We start from the raw sequence: 20,342 nt of genomic DNA, 5'->3' as shown, positions 1-20,342 counted from the left end.
GGACGATGGTACCTCCGACTGCGTGTGCACCCTTGGGAGCCCTAAAAAGGGCTACGCTCGAAAGCGCGGTCGTAGGTGCAGCACACGGGCGGCATGGAGGTTGGCTGGTGAGTTCGATTGCAGACGTTCGAACAGGTCCGAGGCGCAGAAGGAACACGCGACCGGTCGCGTGCGCCGCGCTTTTATGGCGGGAGGGTGGTGTTGACGGGACCTCGCATTGCCGCGCTCGCCATTGGTCCGCGCGGCTTCTCTCCCTCTCCCTCGTGCTCGCTCGCGCTTTCCTTTGGGACCGGCGGCGGCGAGAGCGGCGAAGGCGCTACGAGCACGGCTCAAATCGCTCACCGATCGCGACTGTGCAAGTCGTTGTTTCGTCCTCAGTCTCAGCAACAGCACCAGCATGTCCGGACGCGGCAAAGGCGGCAAGGCGAAGGGCAAGAGCAAGACGCGTTCCAGCCGCGCGGGTCTCCAGTTCCCCGTGGGCCGTATCCACCGTCTCCTGCGCAAGGGAAACTACGCCGAGCGCGTCGGAGCGGGCGCTCCCGTCTACCTCGCGGCCGTCCTCGAGTACCTGGCTGCCGAAGTGCTCGAGCTCGCTGGCAACGCGGCTCGTGACAACAAGAAGACCAGGATCATCCCCCGCCACCTGCAGCTCGCCATCCGCAACGACGAGGAGCTGAACAAGCTGCTCTCCGGCGTGACGATCGCGCAGGGCGGCGTCTTGCCCAACATCCAAGCTGTGCTTCTCCCAAAGAAGACCGAGAAGAAGGCGTAAGCGAGCTCCCAGCCGCCGGACTACAGTCGCGCTCGTCGCACAACCCAACGGTCCTTGTCAGGACCACCGAAATGCGTGTGACGGCAGGGTTTTGCTTGGCAATCCCGTTCTCTGCGCCCGTTTCCCTCTGTTTGAATTATCGCAACCGTGCCCACTCTTGAACTGACGCTGCTGCTGCTGCTAGCTAGCTGGCATGTCAGTGCACGAATGTAGATAGAAAGCGAGCTTCAGGGTGTCCGGGGGCGCACAGGCACGAGCCTCACTGCAATTCGCGTAGTGGACTGTGATATGGGCCCTTAAAAACAAACAACAAATGGGCCATATCCGCAACCAGCATGCACTTACTTATGAGCCAGGCAGGTATGCATGAGGAACGTGAACAAACGCACGCATGGCATTCCAATACACGAAAGCTTGCACGCAACATCGGCCGCGTTAATTTCGTTTTGGGGCGCGGCTTCTTCGCATGAATGCGCGAACCGTTTCGCAACGAACGCGCATTTTGTTTCTTTTTTTTATTTTCCTCTCTCTTCTTGTTCGTGCTCGAGCGCGCGCAATACTTACCATATGCATACCAAACGAGGCAACACCTCGCACCGGCAGCCCACCACAGACACACACGCACAAATATTAATAATAAAAAAACAACAACAGAACAGACAGACCGAGAGGGTACGGTTGGAGTACGTGGTCTCGCGTGCTCCCGTGGCCGAAGCAAACATGTAGGTGGTCCTGAGAAGGACCGTTTTGTGTTGCTTGCCTGACCGACCGAGGCTGCGGCGCAGACAGCGGCCGAACTTAGGCGCGCTCGCCACGGATGCGCCGGGCCAGCTGGATGTCCTTCGGCATGATGGTAACGCGCTTGGCGTGGATGGCGCACAGGTTGGTGTCCTCGAAGAGACCGACCAGGTAGGCCTCGCTGGCCTCCTGAAGGGCCATCACAGCCGAACTCTGGAATCGGAGGTCGGTCTTGAAATCCTGAGCGATTTCCCTCACCAAGCGCTGGAACGGCAGCTTGCGGATGAGAAGTTCGGTCGACTTCTGGTAGCGGCGAATTTCACGAAGGGCCACGGTCCCAGGCCTGTAGCGATGCGGTTTCTTAACCCCTCCTGTGGCAGGTGCACTCTTGCGAGCAGCCTTGGTAGCAAGCTGCTTACGCGGAGCCTTCCCACCGGTGCTCTTACGGGCGGTTTGCTTGGTCCTGGCCATGGCGAACGGAGCGAGCGTCCGAAGTCGTCGACTGCCGGAGTGAAAATGACCCCTGCGCCGCGCGCGTCGTGCTTCGCCGCACTACTCTTCTCCTCTCCAAGTCACCCGCCGATTGGCCAGCGCCAGCGCAGCCGTCTCGGGCGGTGCGCACGCCGCCGCCGTTCGCCAGGATGCTGGAGGAGGCACGTTTTCGCGCGGCCGCCCTGTTCGCGGCTAAGGAAAGCACATTCGCAGGCGGTTTAATTGAGTTTAAACACGACAGCATGCCGCGCTGTTCTCTTCCGTTTCAGCCAACACCACAATCTCGCTTATACCGCCGCGCGTCGCGAATTGCCAGTGCCGAGTGTGAGACCACACCACTGATCTCGACAGTGGTTAGCGCTCCACGCCCAACGCCATCGGAGCTGTTATCGCGATCTCCGCGCGACGGAGATGGGTGGCAGGTTTAGGGTACATTACTGCTTGTCCACTGCCTTGATTTGATCATGCTGATGCTCGTTTCACGAACTACAAGTGCGCGCCACGGTGCCTTCTCGAGGGGCAACAACGTCGTGTTTTGGCCGCACTCGGAGGCAAACCGTCTCGCATGTGCAGACATGCCAGTACCGCACTTTGCCGTCCACGCATAGAAGAACGCATGCGCCTCGCAAGATTAACGACAAACTCACGTACGGACTACCAGCACCACTTGAGAGTTGCAGGGAAAACGATGTACTTCCGCTCTAAGAGCGAATTTGGAATACAATATTGACAGGTGTTGAACGCGCGTTAGGAGACATGGGCAACTAATTGGGGCCTCAAAACTATGGACAGGCAAGCGGTACTTCCGTGTGTATGAAGGGTCCTTAAACAATATGTCAAGGTAGCATCAACCAACGCTTCGCAGGCGCGATCCCAAGCGCGGCTTCCCCGTGCCACGCATTCGGCACACAGTTTTCGCACTTGCAAGGGACACCCATGTTTTGACAAACACTCATGAAACGCAACACTTTGCTCTATACAGTGCCTACATTTCGTCAGCTAGCTTTTTCGATTTCATTCACGCACGCAACTTCGCCACAGGATCGACGGCGTTGTTGTCATCTTATAGCGAAGCTCCAGCTCGGCAGCCGCCGGGAGAAATGTATTTCCTCGCCAACTAATGCACCGAATTTGGTGCGCCTAATTGCGTGTAAACGAAGATGTTCAAAGGCCGCGCCTGCAACAGTGCAATTTTCAACTGATGCCGAGCTCTGCCTCTTTCTTAATATTCTTTTTTTTTTATTTTCTCAGTGAGTGTGGAAAACTGTGAAATGGAAGAGAGAAAAAACAGTTCCACTGTGCGCTTGAAGGCTCCGTCACACAGCGATGGAACTGGATTTGGAAATTCTGTTAATTGCACAAGGCGATATGTATAAAGGGAACACAATTTACACGCCTCGATGAGATATACCAGTCATGTGTGAGTATGGCTTTTACAATACCTTCGTAGACGTTACAGGCGTTTTCGGTGGGATAAAAATTTTTAGACAAAACTTCCGTGAGTAGTTGTGTGCAGCTCACACGATCGCGGTACCGCTTTGTATTGTTGAGATATGAAACTTTGTACCTCTTAACCTGCCAGTACTCGAGCATTATGGAAGGAAAAAAAAAAGAAAAAAGGAACGTCACAGCACCACCAGACATTTCTTTCTCACATGCAACAAGAACCTTGTTTACATGGCTGCAGTAGTTCTCTCATGACAACCCGTTGTTGTCATGAGAGGCGTACACATCACTGTGTACGCCTTGCTTGGTCCTCGGCTATGCCCTTTGCACGCACATGCCAGTGACTTCGCAGTAGTAATCCAAACATAGACAAGCGAAAAGAAATAAACCAATGGTGCCACGCTTCTTCAAAGCAAGGGGCCCGTACATTTTCTCTGACTGTTCCTTCCCCATTTGTTGACTTGTTTGGCCATCACCTCACGTTGCTATTTCCCGGCGGCTTCGTGGGACAAATGTAAAATAATAGGCGCGAGCTTGGCTTTCATTAAGCGCAACACGAATGCGAAATCCGTGCAATGACGACGGCCGGCGTGTGTCAGTTTCTCTTACCTTCGCGTGCCAATACATGTGCCACGAGTGAGGGAGCCGGTTCGAATTCGGAATCTTTCTGTACAGCAGCTTGCACATACACGAAATTCCAGGGATGCAGCGGCAAGAGGTAGTCTTGTGCACTTTGGCGCGTCCATGCCATTACGCAACCGCCTTACAGCGCGTAATACGCCGGACATAAGCTGCCACAAGGACAAATGTTCGTATGTAGGACAGGCGGCTCCCTCTGGCGGCGAAGAGTTCGACAAATACGTGATGCACCGCTCAAATCGCCCATCCCTCTCTCTCTTTTTCCCCAGCTCGCGCGGCGTGTGGCATGCACGGATACGTCGCTCGAAAAAGTTTTGTTTTCTTTAAATACAGCGCATGTCCAGCGCCCGCTTCCTGACCGATCTAAGTATATGGCGCGAACAAGGGTCGCCCAGCATCACCTACACGCACGCATGACGAAAGAGCCAGTCGTATAGAAATAACGAGAGAAAGTGAGTCTGCACTGTGCAAGCATATTTCTGTCTCAGTAAGCACACTTCGCCGCTCTGCTCCTCTATTTTATTTTCCGCTTGTTCTGGTCAACTAAGGAGTGCATTGGCTTGCAAGAAGAGCCACGTAGGCATCGAACCAACTGCTTATCACCTATAGCGCGCTAATAAGAAATCCCACTGTGACCCTGTACACAAGTATCACAAACAACAGCATCAATGAAAACAGCACGCGCCTCGGTGTCCACCGCGCGCACCCTCGTCCGTTTGAATACAACGCAGTGAGCTCGGTTCTAGCGAAAGTTAACTAGCTAATCTCACCTTAGCATTCATTTGCGTCGCTCAAAAGAGTTACACAATTGTGAATCGCACGGTGGTGGCTTGCAACAACCGCAGGCTAGACGAGGGACACGACGGGCGCTCAGCTCGTAGGGCAAGAGGACTGGCTCGTTATTCTTTCTCCGACGCACACACGCAAACCAACGAAGCCATGCGAATTGAGCTAAGACACAGTAGGCTCAATCATTTAACGCTTGCACTGGAAAGAACAAATAAACGCTGCCTGTAGAAAACTCGCTTTCAGCTGTTACACACTGGCCCGTGCCCGGCAATATTTTCCTCGTGCTTTGCTTTGTTGCGTACCCACATGAGCTATCTTTGTCAAATATAAAACTTACCTAACTGAAATGCGCCCGCTGCCGCGCGGCTCGTACTCTTCTCCAAGGGAGTAGAGGAAGCGAGCCACTTCAAAGCGACAAAATGCGCATCGACGAGCTTATGATTACCTCTTGCTTTTAATCATCATTCCACTCTGGTTGCCTCTACCAGGGTCCAACCAAAGGCGACAACTGAGCTGCACGAACGACCGCCACGTCGCAACTCGGACAGACTGACGGCGACTGAAATGGGAGCAACACAGCACACAGTGGCGAGCGCAAATGCAATCGAGCAAAGCTCGCCTTGCGAGGGCGAAAAGCAATGCTACCACGCCTTGCAAATACATGCGGTTGCGCTCGCTCACCTGACCCAAGTTCACCGCGCGTCTCGTGCGGCCGAATGCGAGATAATGGCATGCAAAAGAGGGCTAACGGAGCAGGAGATCGCAAATCCTGCGCGTCACTGCCGAAGCACCAGGTGGGTAGCCCTGAAGAGGGCTGTTGGGTTCTTCAGAGGAGCTGATGCGCTGCTTGCAGACGACGGCGCGCACGCGTGCTGCTTAGCCTCCGAAACCGTAGAGGGTGCGGCCCTGACGCTTGAGGGCATACACCACGTCCATGGCGGTCACGGTCTTGCGCTTGGCGTGCTCAGTGTAGGTGACGGCGTCCCGGATCACGTTCTCGAGGAACACCTTGAGCACACCGCGTGTCTCCTCGTAGATCAGGCCAGAGATACGCTTGACACCACCACGGCGAGCGAGGCGACGGATGGCAGGCTTGGTGATGCCTTGGATGTTGTCACGCAACACCTTACGATGACGCTTCGCGCCACCCTTGCCGAGCCCCTTGCCGCCCTTGCCACGTCCAGACATCTCGGCTGTTGCTGCTGCTTCGAAGCGAGTCAGGAGAGCGAATGCCGAGTCCCTGCGCCGCGACCGAGAGAGAGAAGGAGATTCTTGGTTGGGGAAGGAAGAATGGGGTTTAAGTGCAGCGCAGTAACTGTCTCTCAGCAGAGGACACCTCAACCGCACTGCACAAGGGGAGTGGGGAAGGAAAGAGGAAGATAAAGAGCATCGAAGCAGCAGCAACACGCCGAGAAAGTACGGAGGTGTTAGAGGCGGTCGGCGAGGCCGACGGCCTCGGCGAAAGTCAGGAGGGCGCGTAACAGCGTCCTATGTCGCGAGGAGCAGCCCGAGGGGTGCAGAACAGCGTTCACAGTGTCGCACGTCAGTCCGTGCCCACGGTAAACACGGGCGAGATGAGCGCGCGCAAGCGAAAAGTTCGGACACTCACATATCAGATGCTGAAGTGTCTCGGTCGCGCCGCAGTCGCCGCAGAGGGGAGAGGGGGCTCCGCGCAGCCGATGCCGCCGCTCGGCGGGCCACACAGAACCGGTCCGGAGGGCGAGGAGGAAGGCGCGCTCACGCCTAGTGAAGCCGGTCTGCGGGAGATGGCGCGGCGGGCGCCCCTCAGCAACGCGGTTGTCGGGATGGCGAAGCACCAGCTCGCGTCGGAAGAGAAGGCGCGCTGTGTCGAGTGAGCTCACCCGAGCTGTGAGCGCGGTGGATGGGTTGTGTGCGCGTCTGGCCAGCTGGTCCGCCGTCTCGTTCCCCGCGACGCCGACGTGCGATGGTATCCACTGCAGGCGTAGGTCGCAGCTCGGCTGAAGTGCGTGCAGACGGCAGGCGAGGCGCTGTGCAAGGGGCGGCCCGCGCTCGTCTAGTAGCAGCTGCTGCAGAGCGGCCCTCGAGTCGCAGAGAATCGCTGCGCTGGTGATGTGCGGCGACTCCTCGAGGATGTCCGCAGCAAGGTGCAATCCTGCGAGCTCCGCCGTGGTGGAGGAGGCACGGTAGGAAAGCCGGCACTGCCTAGAGACGCCAAGGTCCGGGGCAACACAGGCGGCAGCCGCCGAGCCGTCGACAAGGACGGAGCCATCGGCATACAGATGCGTCCTCCCTCCCAGGTCGTCCACGATCATGGCAGCAGCCTCCTGCTGTACAGCGCAGAGAGGCGTGCGATGTTTGGAGCGGACGCCCGGGAGGTCGAGACGCACGTGAAGTGGTGCGCGCTGATGAGGCGGTGGCCAGGACGGCGGTACGGGCGGAGTGTCAACCACGAGGCTGTCAAACAGCTCGCACACTTTTCCCACACGAGACAGGCGTAGGGAACGGAGTAGGGACAGGATCGGGCCGGCGTCTGGGGCACGGGAGAGGCGCTCGATGTGGCCGAGAGCACGTAGGTCAGCCGTCAGGGAGACGGGCCACGCACCAGTTTCGGCGAGCGTCTCCGCAACCCGCGACGAACGGGGGAGACCATGGCACATTCGCAGCACTCGACGATGGTCACCGTCAATGAGTTTCCACAGCCGGGCACTGACACGGCAGAGGGGCAGAGCATACAACACTTTGGGCAGCGCCACCGCTGAGTAGATCGCCGCCGCAAACGACGCGGAGCAGCCGTCTCCGCGGGCGAGAAGGGCGCGCACCGCACTCTCCACTCGGCGCATCTCCGCTCGTAGCCGGCTCACGGCGGCGAGCCACGAGAGGCGGCTGTCGATCGTGAGCCCCAGATACCGCACTGTCAGGCGCCAGGGCAGGGGCACTCCATCCACAAGCACGCAGCCGGTTTGCCGGCGAACACTCCGGGGGTGGATGAGGATGGCCTCGGACTTCGTCGACGACAGCCGCAATCCGATGGCGCGCAGGAAGTTTGCGACGATGTCCAGCGCCGCCTGAAGCTGGTTTCGCATCGCGGCCGTCGCCGAGGTCGGCCCGCGCACGAAGAGCGCGATGTCGTCCGCGTAGAGCACAGCGCGCACAGGGAAGCGGCCCGTTTTGGGAATGCACTCGATGATGGGCGCGAGTGCAAGGTTGAACAGAAACGGGCTCAACACGCTTCCCTGTGGCACACCGCAGCTCACAGGGCGGGGCGAGCCGACCGTCCCCCCGACACGGACAGCAGCTGTTCTGCCAGCAAGGAAGGCCTCGATGTACGCGAGCAGCTTGCCCTCCACGCCGAGAGCCCGCACGGACGAGAGGATGGTGTCGTGAGGCAGGCAGTCGAACGCACTCTGGATGTCGAGGAGCAGCAAGAAGGCGGCCTGCCTGTGCAGCCTGGCTTGCTCGAGGGTGCCGACAACAACAGCAATACAGTCCGCCGTGGAGCGGTGAGCGCGGAAGCCGCACTGCTCGGGAGGTAGAGCACCGCGGGCATCCGCAATCCACTGCAGGCGAGACAGAGCCATCGCCTCCATCGTCTTCCCTGGTATAGACGTGAGGGAGATGGGCCGGTATGAGGCAGGGCTGTGAGGCGGCTTGCCACGTTTCAGCACCGGGACCACAAATGCATGGCGCCACGAATCCGGGAGGGAGCCGCTGTGCAGGACGTCGTTGTACGCGTCGAGCAGGAGGCGGCGTTGCGGCTCGTCCAGGTTCCGCAACATCTGCCGCGTGATCCCGTCCGCCCCAGGCGCGCTGCGGCATCGCCGGCCGCGCGACAGGGCCCGCTGCAGCTCGTGATGAGTGAAGTCACTCTCGCACAGGCTTGTTATTGCCTGCGCGTGGTTTGAGTGAGCTTCGCCCCGCACGAACACCGCAGCGTACAGCGCCCGCAACACAACCGTGGGCGCAGTGGTAGCCGGCGCGGAGGCAGCAAAAGCGTCCGCCAGAATCTCGGCGAGCTCCAGCTCGCTGATCCCTCGCGCAATGGCGATGGCCTGCACGGGGAACCGCGGTGTCTTCGGATTCAGCAGGGCTCGGAGGACTCGCCATCCACGGCGCTCGTTGCTCGGCTCAGCGAGTGATGAGCAGAGGCGGGCCCATGATCGGCGGCGAAGCTGACGGGCGTGTCGTCGGCACACAGCGTCCAAGCGATTGTACAGCGTCCAGTCCGACATGGCCCCACTACGGATCGCTCTCCGCTGAGCGCGGCGACGGGCGGCGCGCACATTGAGGAGCTTGATGTCTGGGCAGGGGCTGCCGGCGGGTACCGCAACACGCGACGAAGCACGATTCGCGCACTCTGCGATGTGCGCGAAGAAATCGTCGCCGCGCGGTGTTTCGGCACAGAATTCACGAAACTTTGGCCATCGCACGACCGTGTAAACACGCGTGGCGCCGCGACTCGGCCGCACAGGGGAGAGCGAGATGGGATAGTGATCAGATCCCGCGGTGTCCGGGGCACGCTGCCACTCGTATGAGCAGCGCTCCGAAACTAGCGTTAGATCAATCACTGTGGCGCTCCCGCCGCGACGGACGAAGGTGGTCTGACCGCTGTTGATGACGGCGAGGCCCGCCGCGGCGGCCGCGCCCATCAGGTTCTTCCCCCGAACGTTCGTCTTGGTAGAGCCCCAGCTCATGTGATGCGCGTTAAAATCACCGCAGACCACACAGTCCCGCGCGAGCGAAGCGGCGAGGCGCGACAGGAAGGACATGTCGCACTGCAGGGCGGGGCGCACGTACACGCTCGCGACCGACGTATCGATGCCGCGCACTCGGACGGTCACGGCCGCGCACTCAACTGCTGCACAGCACAGACGTTCCGTGGCGATGTGGGCGTGCGGGAGTGAGTCTCGCACAAACACCGCTGTACGAGGGGGGCCAGGCGGGTGCGCCGCGTCTGTGCAGGGTGCCGCGTCGCAGTCGTCGAGACGGCACTGTGTGGGGCTGCTGTATCCGATGTAGCCGGGCAGCGAGACCTCCTCTGCACGCACGTACGTTTCCTGGAATGCGAGGACATCGTAGTCGTGCAGAGGCAGCTGCTCGGCCAGCTCGGCGCGCCTTCGCTGCAGGGAGTTGCAGTTCCACTGCAGAATGCGCGGCCTACATTCAGCAGGGGTTCTAGCCATGTTGGTTCGGCTGCTGTTGTAGAGCCACTGCCTGCAGGCAGATGGTCCGGAGTGGGTGGTCAGCTGGTAGCATGGCGCCGACTGCCTGCATGGTGACCAGCAGGTTTGCCACCAGCTGATCCACTGTAGTCTGGCCAGGGGGGGCAGGATTCTGTGTCTCCTGGCGGCGGGGGGCTCGAGGGGCTGGTACTGGACGCTTGGGAGCGGGACTGGGGCCCTTCAGTGCGCTCGCATACGACCGCGCCGAGGTTGTTGGCTGCTGCTCCTCCCGGACCGCTGCCCTGACGGCACGCCTCGATAGAGCTGCTGTGGATGAGGCCATAATGGTGGCCACCTGGCGTTCTTCTTGCCATTTCGGGCAGGCGGGAGTGTCGGCCCTGTGGGGGCCGCCGCAGTTCCTGCAGCGAACCGTCTGGCAGGAGGCGCCCTTCTCATGGCTCCTGCCGCAGGAAATACAGTCGGACGGCCAGCTGCAGGATTCCAGCACGTGCCCGAAGCGGCCGCACTGGCGGCACTGCACCGGGCGGGGCCTGGCCGGCCTCACCCTGAAGCCAAGCTTGAAAAGGCTCAGGCGTTCTGGGGGGACCGGCCCCGCGAACCGGATGGTCACGGTGCTCCCGTCGCGCGTCGCCGACAGCACAGGAACGCTCGAGACGATGGCTCCCAGCAGGTCAGCATCCGCAGGCAATCCGTCCACCCCGTGTAGGTACCCGGTGCTCTGGCCGCGCACGGCCGGCAGTCTGGCAGTTACCGAGATTCCGCGAAGCTCGGTAATCGCCAGCAGCTCCTCCTGGCACTCCCGGGTGGTGGTGTCCGCGGCCACGATGTTGCGCCTGTGGTTGACGCGCACCGCAGCAACACCAGCCCGCGACGAGAGGGTCGCCGCGAGTTCGAGGCGCGGAGCTCCCTTGAAGGCTCCGCCGGGCGCCGAGGGACGGAAAAGCACCGTACCGATGACTGCAGGGTCCACCGGGATCGCTGCAGTCTCGAGTGCCTTGGCACGACGCCGATCGCCCTTCGACCGCACCACGGTGAAGCCGTCTGCATTCAGCTCGCGGGCAGGTGGTGCCGAACCCTGCAGTGCCGCCACAGGCATGTTGGGAGTGGCCGGTGAGCGCAGCGAGTCGCCCGCAGGAACAGCTGGCGAAGGCGATACAGCAGCAGGATCTTTCCTGTGCTTGCGCTGCTGGTTCTTCCCCTTGGGCTTCGGCCGCGAGGCAGGCTGGCGTGGCGGGCCCTTGAGAAATTGCGCCGCCGGGTGCTCGCGGTTCTGCTGAGAGGCATCAGCTTCGTCCGCCAGCTCCATAGCGTCGGTGGCGCTTTCGTTCCCAGCCGGCTCGCTAGCAGACGACGCTGCCGGGCGAGCGCCGCCCTCCGGAGCAGACGACGCTCCGAGGGAGGAGTCGGGCGCGCCCTCGCTCGGAGGGGGCTCGAAGGAGGCGGCGTCTATCTCGGCGGGGTGCCGAGAGATGGCGCCCGCGCTTTCCGCAGGGGCTCCCTCTTGGGCGGCCGGACGGGAGGGGCTGGCAGCTGTTGCGCAGGTGGTGAGCAAAATGGCGCTGCCCTGGTCGCCTTGCTCCTCGTGGCTGCTGGCTGCAGCGTGCTGTTCCGAGCTGGCTGGAGCGCTCGGCGGCTGCTTTCGACGCATGGCGTCCTCATCGTCGTCGCTCTCCATTTCGCGAGCGCGTTTTCGGGAGTTGGTCAAGTCCATATCCTCGTCGTCAGAGGATGGGAGTGGGACCGAAACGTGGGGCTCCTCGCTTGCTGGAGTGCCATCCGCGGGAGGCGCCAAGGTCACTACGGGGGCTGAAGGTGTCGTGGGGTCTCGTGGGGGATCCTCGGGCCGTGAAGGAACCACGCGTGGACCAGCGGTGGTGTTGGATCGTTGTCGGAGCCATTCGCCCAGCATGCGATTGGCCCGTACGTGAAGTTCCTCAAAGGCGCGTAGCTCGTCGAGGGAGGCTGGGCCGAGCGTCACACGGCTCAAGCTTGCGTGGCGCCGGTGGCGCACGGGTGGCGGTTGCTCGCTTGGCGAGCGAAACTCCATAGTAAGCTGCGGAGGCCTCTTCCCGCGTGCGCGAAGAAGGCCAAGCGCAGCGAAGGCGCGTACACGTGTACTCCAACGGGTGCAAAAGCATGCACGACGCGGAGATACGTGGAGGCAATCGAGGCGAAGTCGTCGGAGCGAGGAGAAACGTGACTTTTTCCGATCGCAGCTCAGACGGCTTCCCGCCGCGACCGAGCGAGGAAGCCGCGCCGCAAAAAAGAGGGCGAGGAGGCGAAACGCGCGCCGATTGGCTCACGGGCAGCGCGGCCTCTCTTCGCGAGTGAGTCGCGGGTGGCTGCACTGAGCCCTTCTTAGGCCACGCACTGAGTTCGAGACAAGTGGCTTCGTAACACAATCGCGGAGCTTACTTTTTTTTTTTTTTTTCTCATGTTGTTTCTCTTTGGCACCTCTGACTGCTGATGTTCAACCCGCCTCACTTCTTCTTTTGCTCGACGCGCCAAGAGAAAAAAAATAAATAAATAAATGAACGTGTCAACAACGTTATTGTCCTATGCTGCACGCACTCACTGCTCGTGTCGCGCCCCAGGAACAAGTTTATTGTGTTCTCGTAATTATGATTACTCGTTCTGTTCACCGGTAGCTCGGATACGCTTGCAAGTGCACTCTGGTCATTGCCGCAAAGCACACCGTGCGCACAACTTCAAACTCAGCCACGCCAACATCGTTCCCTTGATCACTAGTCGCAAAACAGGGCGCGTTCATGCTCTCTTCGCCTCAGGCGTTTCAAATTTCGCACGCCGGCACCGCTCACTGGTGCCTACACGACCGTCAAATTTCGTCGCGATAGCTTACGTAGCCTCGCAGATAACGTCACCGAAACCAGCGTAAGACGCGCGCGCGAGCCCAATTCAGCATTCTAGGGGACGGAAGAGAGAGAGGGCATTGTTGACGGCGCTCCGACCTCCTCCCTCTCCCGTCGCCCCGTACGAAGGCAGCTATACGCAGGGCGCGCGCGAAACCGCTAGCTATGTAAGTGTGCGGAGAGCTTACATTTGTAATAATTCACTTTTATACTCTGTTTTCTTCACTACCCTTTCTTATCCCTTTCCCCTCACCCGTACAGCGCCGTGAAGGTGCCCTCGCACGAGAGGCAGTAACAGCGCTGTACTTATCTCTTCCTTTTCCCCCTTTTAAAGCCACTCACACATACATTTGTAATAACAGTGTAAAATATCCCTTACGCACTGCTGCTTCGTGAACGTGCTAACCCATTTCCGCTCGCCAGCCACTGCTACAGCGATGCGGCACTGGCATGGCGCGGCTCTGAATTTCAGTCCGGAGCACTGCTGCCTACGTGCGGGCGGCCGCCGAGAGGGCATTCTAGCAGCCATGAAGGCACACCTCAGGACCCGCTTTTAAAAGCGCGTCGAAACAAGAGAAGACATAAAGCGTGAAAAAAACAAAAGAGGGATGAGGGCTGCCTGCTTTTAAAAGTTACGCTACACCAGAATTAAGTAAATGTGCAGCAACGACCGCCTCATCGTCCTAGGTGTGTGAAACACGCGCCGTGGTAATTAGTGCAGGCGAACGTGGCCGCTCGCGCAGAGTCGCCTCACGCGCCCCATCCCATACTTGCTTTGTGCGTGTTGTTGTGCTGAGCCCATGGCTTCCTGTGCGGCTCTGCTACAAAAGTTGTAGCACACGCGCTGTCCGACAGCGCGCGCCGCGTGTTTGTAAACAAGAAGTAGTAGTAAGTGACGTTGAACTGGTAAAAGAAGAGAAGAGTGCAGTACCGCAACAGTCTCTCGCTTAGGAGGTCACCTCAACAGTACTGCACGGGGGAGGGTAAGGCGAATAAAGGAGTGAAGAGAAACAAATACGGGAGAGGACGAGCGTAAGGCCGTGAAGAAAAGAAGCGTGAAACGGCGCCGATGGCCGCGTGGTAAGGTTCGACGACTCAAAGAAATCAATGAGAGCTGGGAAGGCTCTTTTGAGTAAACCCGCAAGACCCCTAGGAAACAGAAAGTCCTCGGGACGGGCTATGGGGAGTCCTGGGCGTCGATTAGGATTTCACGAGCTGAGATATATGCGGCGCAGTCGAGAAGTACGTGTGCGAGAGTTTCATCAACGCCAGCAGTGCAGTTCTGGCAAACGGAACTGAATGGCGAGACATCCGCTGCGCTGTGTTGAAGCAGCCAATGCGGAGTAAAATGGCCCTATCGGCGCGTGAGAGTCCCTTTTTGTGTGTGTGTTGTTGTGCTGAGCGCATGGCGTTCTGTGCGTTTCTGCTACAAATCTTTCAGCGCACGCGCTGTCACAACGAGAACGCAAACAGCGCGCGCCTGGCGTTTGCAAACGAGGAAGCGTCAAACAGAGGGAACGGACGGAATTGTCGAGATTCTCGCTACATCCCAATGCCAATGCAGACACCTTGGGTGGCTCTGAGAAGAGCCGTTGGGTGTTGGCTGCGCGGACGAGCGCTCGGTCGCCTACTTGGAGCTGGTGTACTTGGTGACGGCTTTGGTGCCCTCGGACACGGCGTGTTTGGCCAGCTCACCGGGCAACAGCAGACGCACGGCCGTCTGGATCTCCCGGCTCGTGATGGTCGAGCGCTTGTTGTAGTGAGCCAGACGGGACGACTCCGCGGCGATACGCTCGAAGATGTCGTTCACGAAGCTGTTCATGATAGACATGGCCTTGCTGGAGACTCCAGTGTCCGGGTGCACCTGCTTCAGCACCTTGTAGATATAGATGGAGAAGCTCTCCTTCCTGCGGCGCTTCTTCTTCTTCTTGTCGGTGGCGCGCACGTTCTTCTGCGCCTTGCCGGCCTTCTTCACGGCCTTACCGCTGGGCTGGGGAGGCATCGCGGCAGTGTCAGTAGCCGAACAAACGAGATCGGAATACGCGCGACCGGTCGCGTGCGCCGCGCTTTTATGGCGGGAGGGTGGTGTTGACGGGACCTCGCATTGCCGCGCTCGCCATTGGTCCGCGCGGCTTCTCTCCCTCTCCCTCGTGCTCGCTCGCGCTTTCCTTTGGGACCGGCGGCGGCGAGAGCGGCGAAGGCGCTACGAGCACGGCTCAAATCGCTCACCGATCGCGACTGTGCAAGTCGTTGTTTCGTCCTCAGTCTCAGCAACAGCACCAGCATGTCCGGACGCGGCAAAGGCGGCAAGGCGAAGGGCAAGAGCAAGACGCGTTCCAGCCGCGCGGGTCTCCAGTTCCCCGTGGGCCGTATCCACCGTCTCCTGCGCAAGGGAAACTACGCCGAGCGCGTCGGAGCGGGCGCTCCCGTCTACCTCGCGGCCGTCCTCGAGTACCTGGCTGCCGAAGTGCTCGAGCTCGCTGGCAACGCGGCTCGTGACAACAAGAAGACCAGGATCATCCCCCGCCACCTGCAGCTCGCCATCCGCAACGACGAGGAGCTGAACAAGCTGCTCTCCGGCGTGACGATCGCGCAGGGCGGCGTCTTGCCCAACATCCAAGCTGTGCTTCTCCCAAAGAAGACCGAGAAGAAGGCGTAAGCGAGCTCCCAGCCGCCGGACTACAGTCGCGCTCGTCGCACAACCCAACGGTCCTTGTCAGGACCACCGAAATGCGTGTGACGGCAGGGTTTTGCTTGGCAATCCCGTTCTCTGCGCCCGTTTCCCTCTGTTTGAATTATCGCAACCGTGCCCACTCTTGAACTGACGCTGCTGCTGCTGCTAGCTAGCTGGCATGTCAGTGCACGAATGTAGATAGAAAGCGAGCTTCAGGGTGTCCGGGGGCGCACAGGCACGAGCCTCACTGCAATTCGCGTAGTGGACTGTGATATGGGCCCTTAAAAACAAACAACAAATGGGCCATATCCGCAACCAGCATGCACTTACTTATGAGCCAGGCAGGTATGCATGAGGAACGTGAACAAACGCACGCATGGCATTCCAATACACGAAAGCTTGCACGCAACATCGGCCGCGTTAATTTCGTTTTGGGGCGCGGCTTCTTCGCATGAATGCGCGAACCGTTTCGCAACGAACGCGCATTTTGTTTCTTTTTTTTATTTTCCTCTGTCTTCTTGTTCGTGCTCGAGCGCGCGCAATACTTACCATATGCATACCAAACGAGGCAACACCTCGCACCGGCAGCCCACCACAGACACACACGCACAAATATTAATAATAAAAAAACAACAACAGAACAGACAGACCGAGAGGGTACGGTTGGAGTACGTGGTCTCGCGTGCTCCCGTGGCCGAAGCAAACATGTAGGTGGTCCTGAGAAGGACCGTTTTGTGTTGCTTGCCTGACCGACCGAGGCTGCGGCGCAGACAGCGGCCGAACTTAGGCGCGCTCGCCACGGATGCGCCGGGCCAGCTGGATGTCCTTCGGCATGATGGTAACGCGCTTGGCGTGGATGGCGCACAGGTTGGTGTCCTCGAAGAGACCGACCAGGTAGGCCTCGCTGGCCTCCTGAAGGGCCATCACAGCCGAACTCTGGAATCGGAGGTCGGTCTTGAAATCCTGAGCGATTTCCCTCACCAAGCGCTGGAACGGCAGCTTGCGGATGAGAAGTTCGGTCGACTTCTGGTAGCGGCGAATTTCACGAAGGGCCACGGTCCCAGGCCTGTAGCGATGCGGTTTCTTAACCCCTCCTGTGGCAGGTGCACTCTTGCGAGCAGCCTTGGTAGCAAGCTGCTTACGCGGAGCCTTCCCACCGGTGCTCTTACGGGCGGTTTGCTTGGTCCTGGCCATGGCGAACGGAGCGAGCGTCCGAAGTCGTCGACTGCCGGAGTGAAAATGACCCCTGCGCCGCGCGCGTCGTGCTTCGCCGCACTACTCTTCTCCTCTCCAAGTCACCCGCCGATTGGCCAGCGCCAGCGCAGCCGTCTCGGGCGGTGCGCACGCCGCCGCCGTTCGCCAGGATGCTGGAGGAGGCACGTTTTCGCGCGGCCGCCCTGTTCGCGGCTAAGGAAAGCACATTCGCAGGCGGTTTAATTGAGTTTAAACACGACAGCATGCCGCGCTGTTCTCTTCCGTTTCAGCCAACACCACAATCTCGCTTATACCGCCGCGCGTCGCGAATTGCCAGTGCCGAGTGTGAGACCACACCACTGATCTCGACAGTGGTTAGCGCTCCACGCCCAACGCCATCGGAGCTGTTATCGCGATCTCCGCGCGACGGAGATGGGTGGCAGGTTTAGGGTACATTACTGCTTGTCCACTGCCTTGATTTGATCATGCTGATGCTCGTTTCACGAACTACAAGTGCGCGCCACGGTGCCTTCTCGAGGGGCAACAACGTCGTGTTTTGGCCGCACTCGGAGGCAAACCGTCTCGCATGTGCAGACATGCCAGTACCGCACTTTGCCGTCCACGCATAGAAGAACGCATGCGCCTCGCAAGATTAACGACAAACTCACGTACGGACTACCAGCACCACTTGAGAGTTGCAGGGAAAACGATGTACTTCCGCTCTAAGAGCGAATTTGGAATACAATATTGACAGGTGTTGAACGCGCGTTAGGAGACATGGGCAACTAATTGGGGCCTCAAAACTATGGACAGGCAAGCGGTACTTCCGTGTGTATGAAGGGTCCTTAAACAATATGTCAAGGTAGCATCAACCAACGCTTCGCAGGCGCGATCCCAAGCGCGGCTTCCCCGTGCCACGCATTCGGCACACAGTTTTCGCACTTGCAAGGGACACCCATGTTTTGACAAACACTCATGAAACGCAACACTTTGCTCTATACAGTGCCTACATTTCGTCAGCTAGCTTTTTCGATTTCATTCACGCACGCAACTTCGCCACAGGATCGACGGCGTTGTTGTCATCTTATAGCGAAGCTCCAGCTCGGCAGCCGCCGGGAGAAATGTATTTCCTCGCCAACTAATGCACCGAATTTGGTGCGCCTAATTGCGTGTAAACGAAGATGTTCAAAGGCCGCGCCTGCAACAGTGCAATTTTCAACTGATGCCGAGCTCTGCCTCTTTCTTAATATTCTTTTTTTTTTATTTTCTCAGTGAGTGTGGAAAACTGTGAAATGGAAGAGAGAAAAAACAGTTCCACTGTGCGCTTGAAGGCTCCGTCACACAGCGATGGAACTGGATTTGGAAATTCTGTTAATTGCACAAGGCGATATGTATAAAGGGAACACAATTTACACGCCTCGATGAGATATACCAGTCATGTGTGAGTATGGCTTTTACAATACCTTCGTAGACGTTACAGGCGTTTTCGGTGGGATAAAAATTTTTAGACAAAACTTCCGTGAGTAGTTGTGTGCAGCTCACACGATCGCGGTACCGCTTTGTATTGTTGAGATATGAAACTTTGTACCTCTTAACCTGCCAGTACTCGAGCATTATGGAAGGAAAAAAAAAAGAAAAAAGGAACGTCACAGCACCACCAGACATTTCTTTCTCACATGCAACAAGAACCTTGTTTACATGGCTGCAGTAGTTCTCTCATGACAACCCGTTGTTGTCATGAGAGGCGTACACATCACTGTGTACGCCTTGCTTGGTCCTCGGCTATGCCCTTTGCACGCACATGCCAGTGACTTCGCAGTAGTAATCCAAACATAGACAAGCGAAAAGAAATAAACCAATGGTGCCACGCTTCTTCAAAGCAAGGGGCCCGTACATTTTCTCTGACTGTTCCTTCCCCATTTGTTGACTTGTTTGGCCATCACCTCACGTTGCTATTTCCCGGCGGCTTCGTGGGACAAATGTAAAATAATAGGCGCGAGCTTGGCTTTCATTAAGCGCAACACGAATGCGAAATCCGTGCAATGACGACGGCCGGCGTGTGTCAGTTTCTCTTACCTTCGCGTGCCAATACATGTGCCACGAGTGAGGGAGCCGGTTCGAATTCGGAATCTTTCTGTACAGCAGCTTGCACATACACGAAATTCCAGGGATGCAGCGGCAAGAGGTAGTCTTGTGCACTTTGGCGCGTCCATGCCATTACGCAACCGCCTTACAGCGCGTAATACGCCGGACATAAGCTGCCACAAGGACAAATGTTCGTATGTAGGACAGGCGGCTCCCTCTGGCGGCGAAGAGTTCGACAAATACGTGATGCACCGCTCAAATCGCCCATCCCTCTCTCTCTTTTTCCCCAGCTCGCGCGGCGTGTGGCATGCACGGATACGTCGCTCGAAAAAGTTTTGTTTTCTTTAAATACAGCGCATGTCCAGCGCCCGCTTCCTGACCGATCTAAGTATATGGCGCGAACAAGGGTCGCCCAGCATCACCTACACGCACGCATGACGAAAGAGCCAGTCGTATAGAAATAACGAGAGAAAGTGAGTCTGCACTGTGCAAGCATATTTCTGTCTCAGTAAGCACACTTCGCCGCTCTGCTCCTCTATTTTATTTTCCGCTTGTTCTGGTCAACTAAGGAGTGCATTGGCTTGCAAGAAGAGCCACGTAGGCATCGAACCAACTGCTTATCACCTATAGCGCGCTAATAAGAAATCCCACTGTGACCCTGTACACAAGTATCACAAACAACAGCATCAATGAAAACAGCACGCGCCTCGGTGTCCACCGCGCGCACCCTCGTCCGTTTGAATACAACGCAGTGAGCTCGGTTCTAGCGAAAGTTAACTAGCTAATCTCACCTTAGCATTCATTTGCGTCGCTCAAAAGAGTTACACAATTGTGAATCGCACGGTGGTGGCTTGCAACAACCGCAGGCTAGACGAGGGACACGACGGGCGCTCAGCTCGTAGGGCAAGAGGACTGGCTCGTTATTCTTTCTCCGACGCACACACGCAAACCAACGAAGCCATGCGAATTGAGCTAAGACACAGTAGGCTCAATCATTTAACGCTTGCACTGGAAAGAACAAATAAACGCTGCCTGTAGAAAACTCGCTTTCAGCTGTTACACACTGGCCCGTGCCCGGCAATATTTTCCTCGTGCTTTGCTTTGTTGCGTACCCACATGAGCTATCTTTGTCAAATATAAAACTTACCTAACTGAAATGCGCCCGCTGCCGCGCGGCTCGTACTCTTCTCCAAGGGAGTAGAGGAAGCGAGCCACTTCAAAGCGACAAAATGCGCATCGACGAGCTTATGATTACCTCTTGCTTTTAATCATCATTCCACTCTGGTTGCCTCTACCAGGGTCCAACCAAAGGCGACAACTGAGCTGCACGAACGACCGCCACGTCGCAACTCGGACAGACTGACGGCGACTGAAATGGGAGCAACACAGCACACAGTGGCGAGCGCAAATGCAATCGAGCAAAGCTCGCCTTGCGAGGGCGAAAAGCAATGCTACCACGCCTTGCAAATACATGCGGTTGC

At 58.1% G+C, this 20,342-nt stretch overlaps 1 protein-coding gene across 1 annotated transcript; it reads right to left on the bottom strand.

Annotated features, from left to right (window-relative positions):
• Positions 1–6,303: 6,303 nt before the first annotated feature.
• On the bottom strand, positions 6,304–12,085 carry LOC139053531 (uncharacterized). The gene is made up of 2 exons (XM_070530483.1): positions 10,070–12,085; positions 6,304–9,996 (listed from the first exon to the last, which is right to left on the bottom strand). The coding sequence occupies exons 1-2, from the start codon at positions 12,083–12,085 to the stop codon at positions 6,304–6,306; spliced, it is 5,709 nt and encodes a 1,902-aa protein (XP_070386584.1).
• Between the last annotated feature and the right edge of the window lie 8,257 nt (positions 12,086–20,342).

The sequence above is a fragment of the Dermacentor albipictus genome, unplaced genomic scaffold, assembly GCF_038994185.2.
Source record: "Dermacentor albipictus isolate Rhodes 1998 colony unplaced genomic scaffold, USDA_Dalb.pri_finalv2 scaffold_148, whole genome shotgun sequence".
Taxonomy (NCBI): Eukaryota; Metazoa; Arthropoda; class Arachnida; order Ixodida; family Ixodidae; genus Dermacentor; species Dermacentor albipictus.
This window is presented reverse-complemented; position numbering and strand designations above follow the sequence as displayed.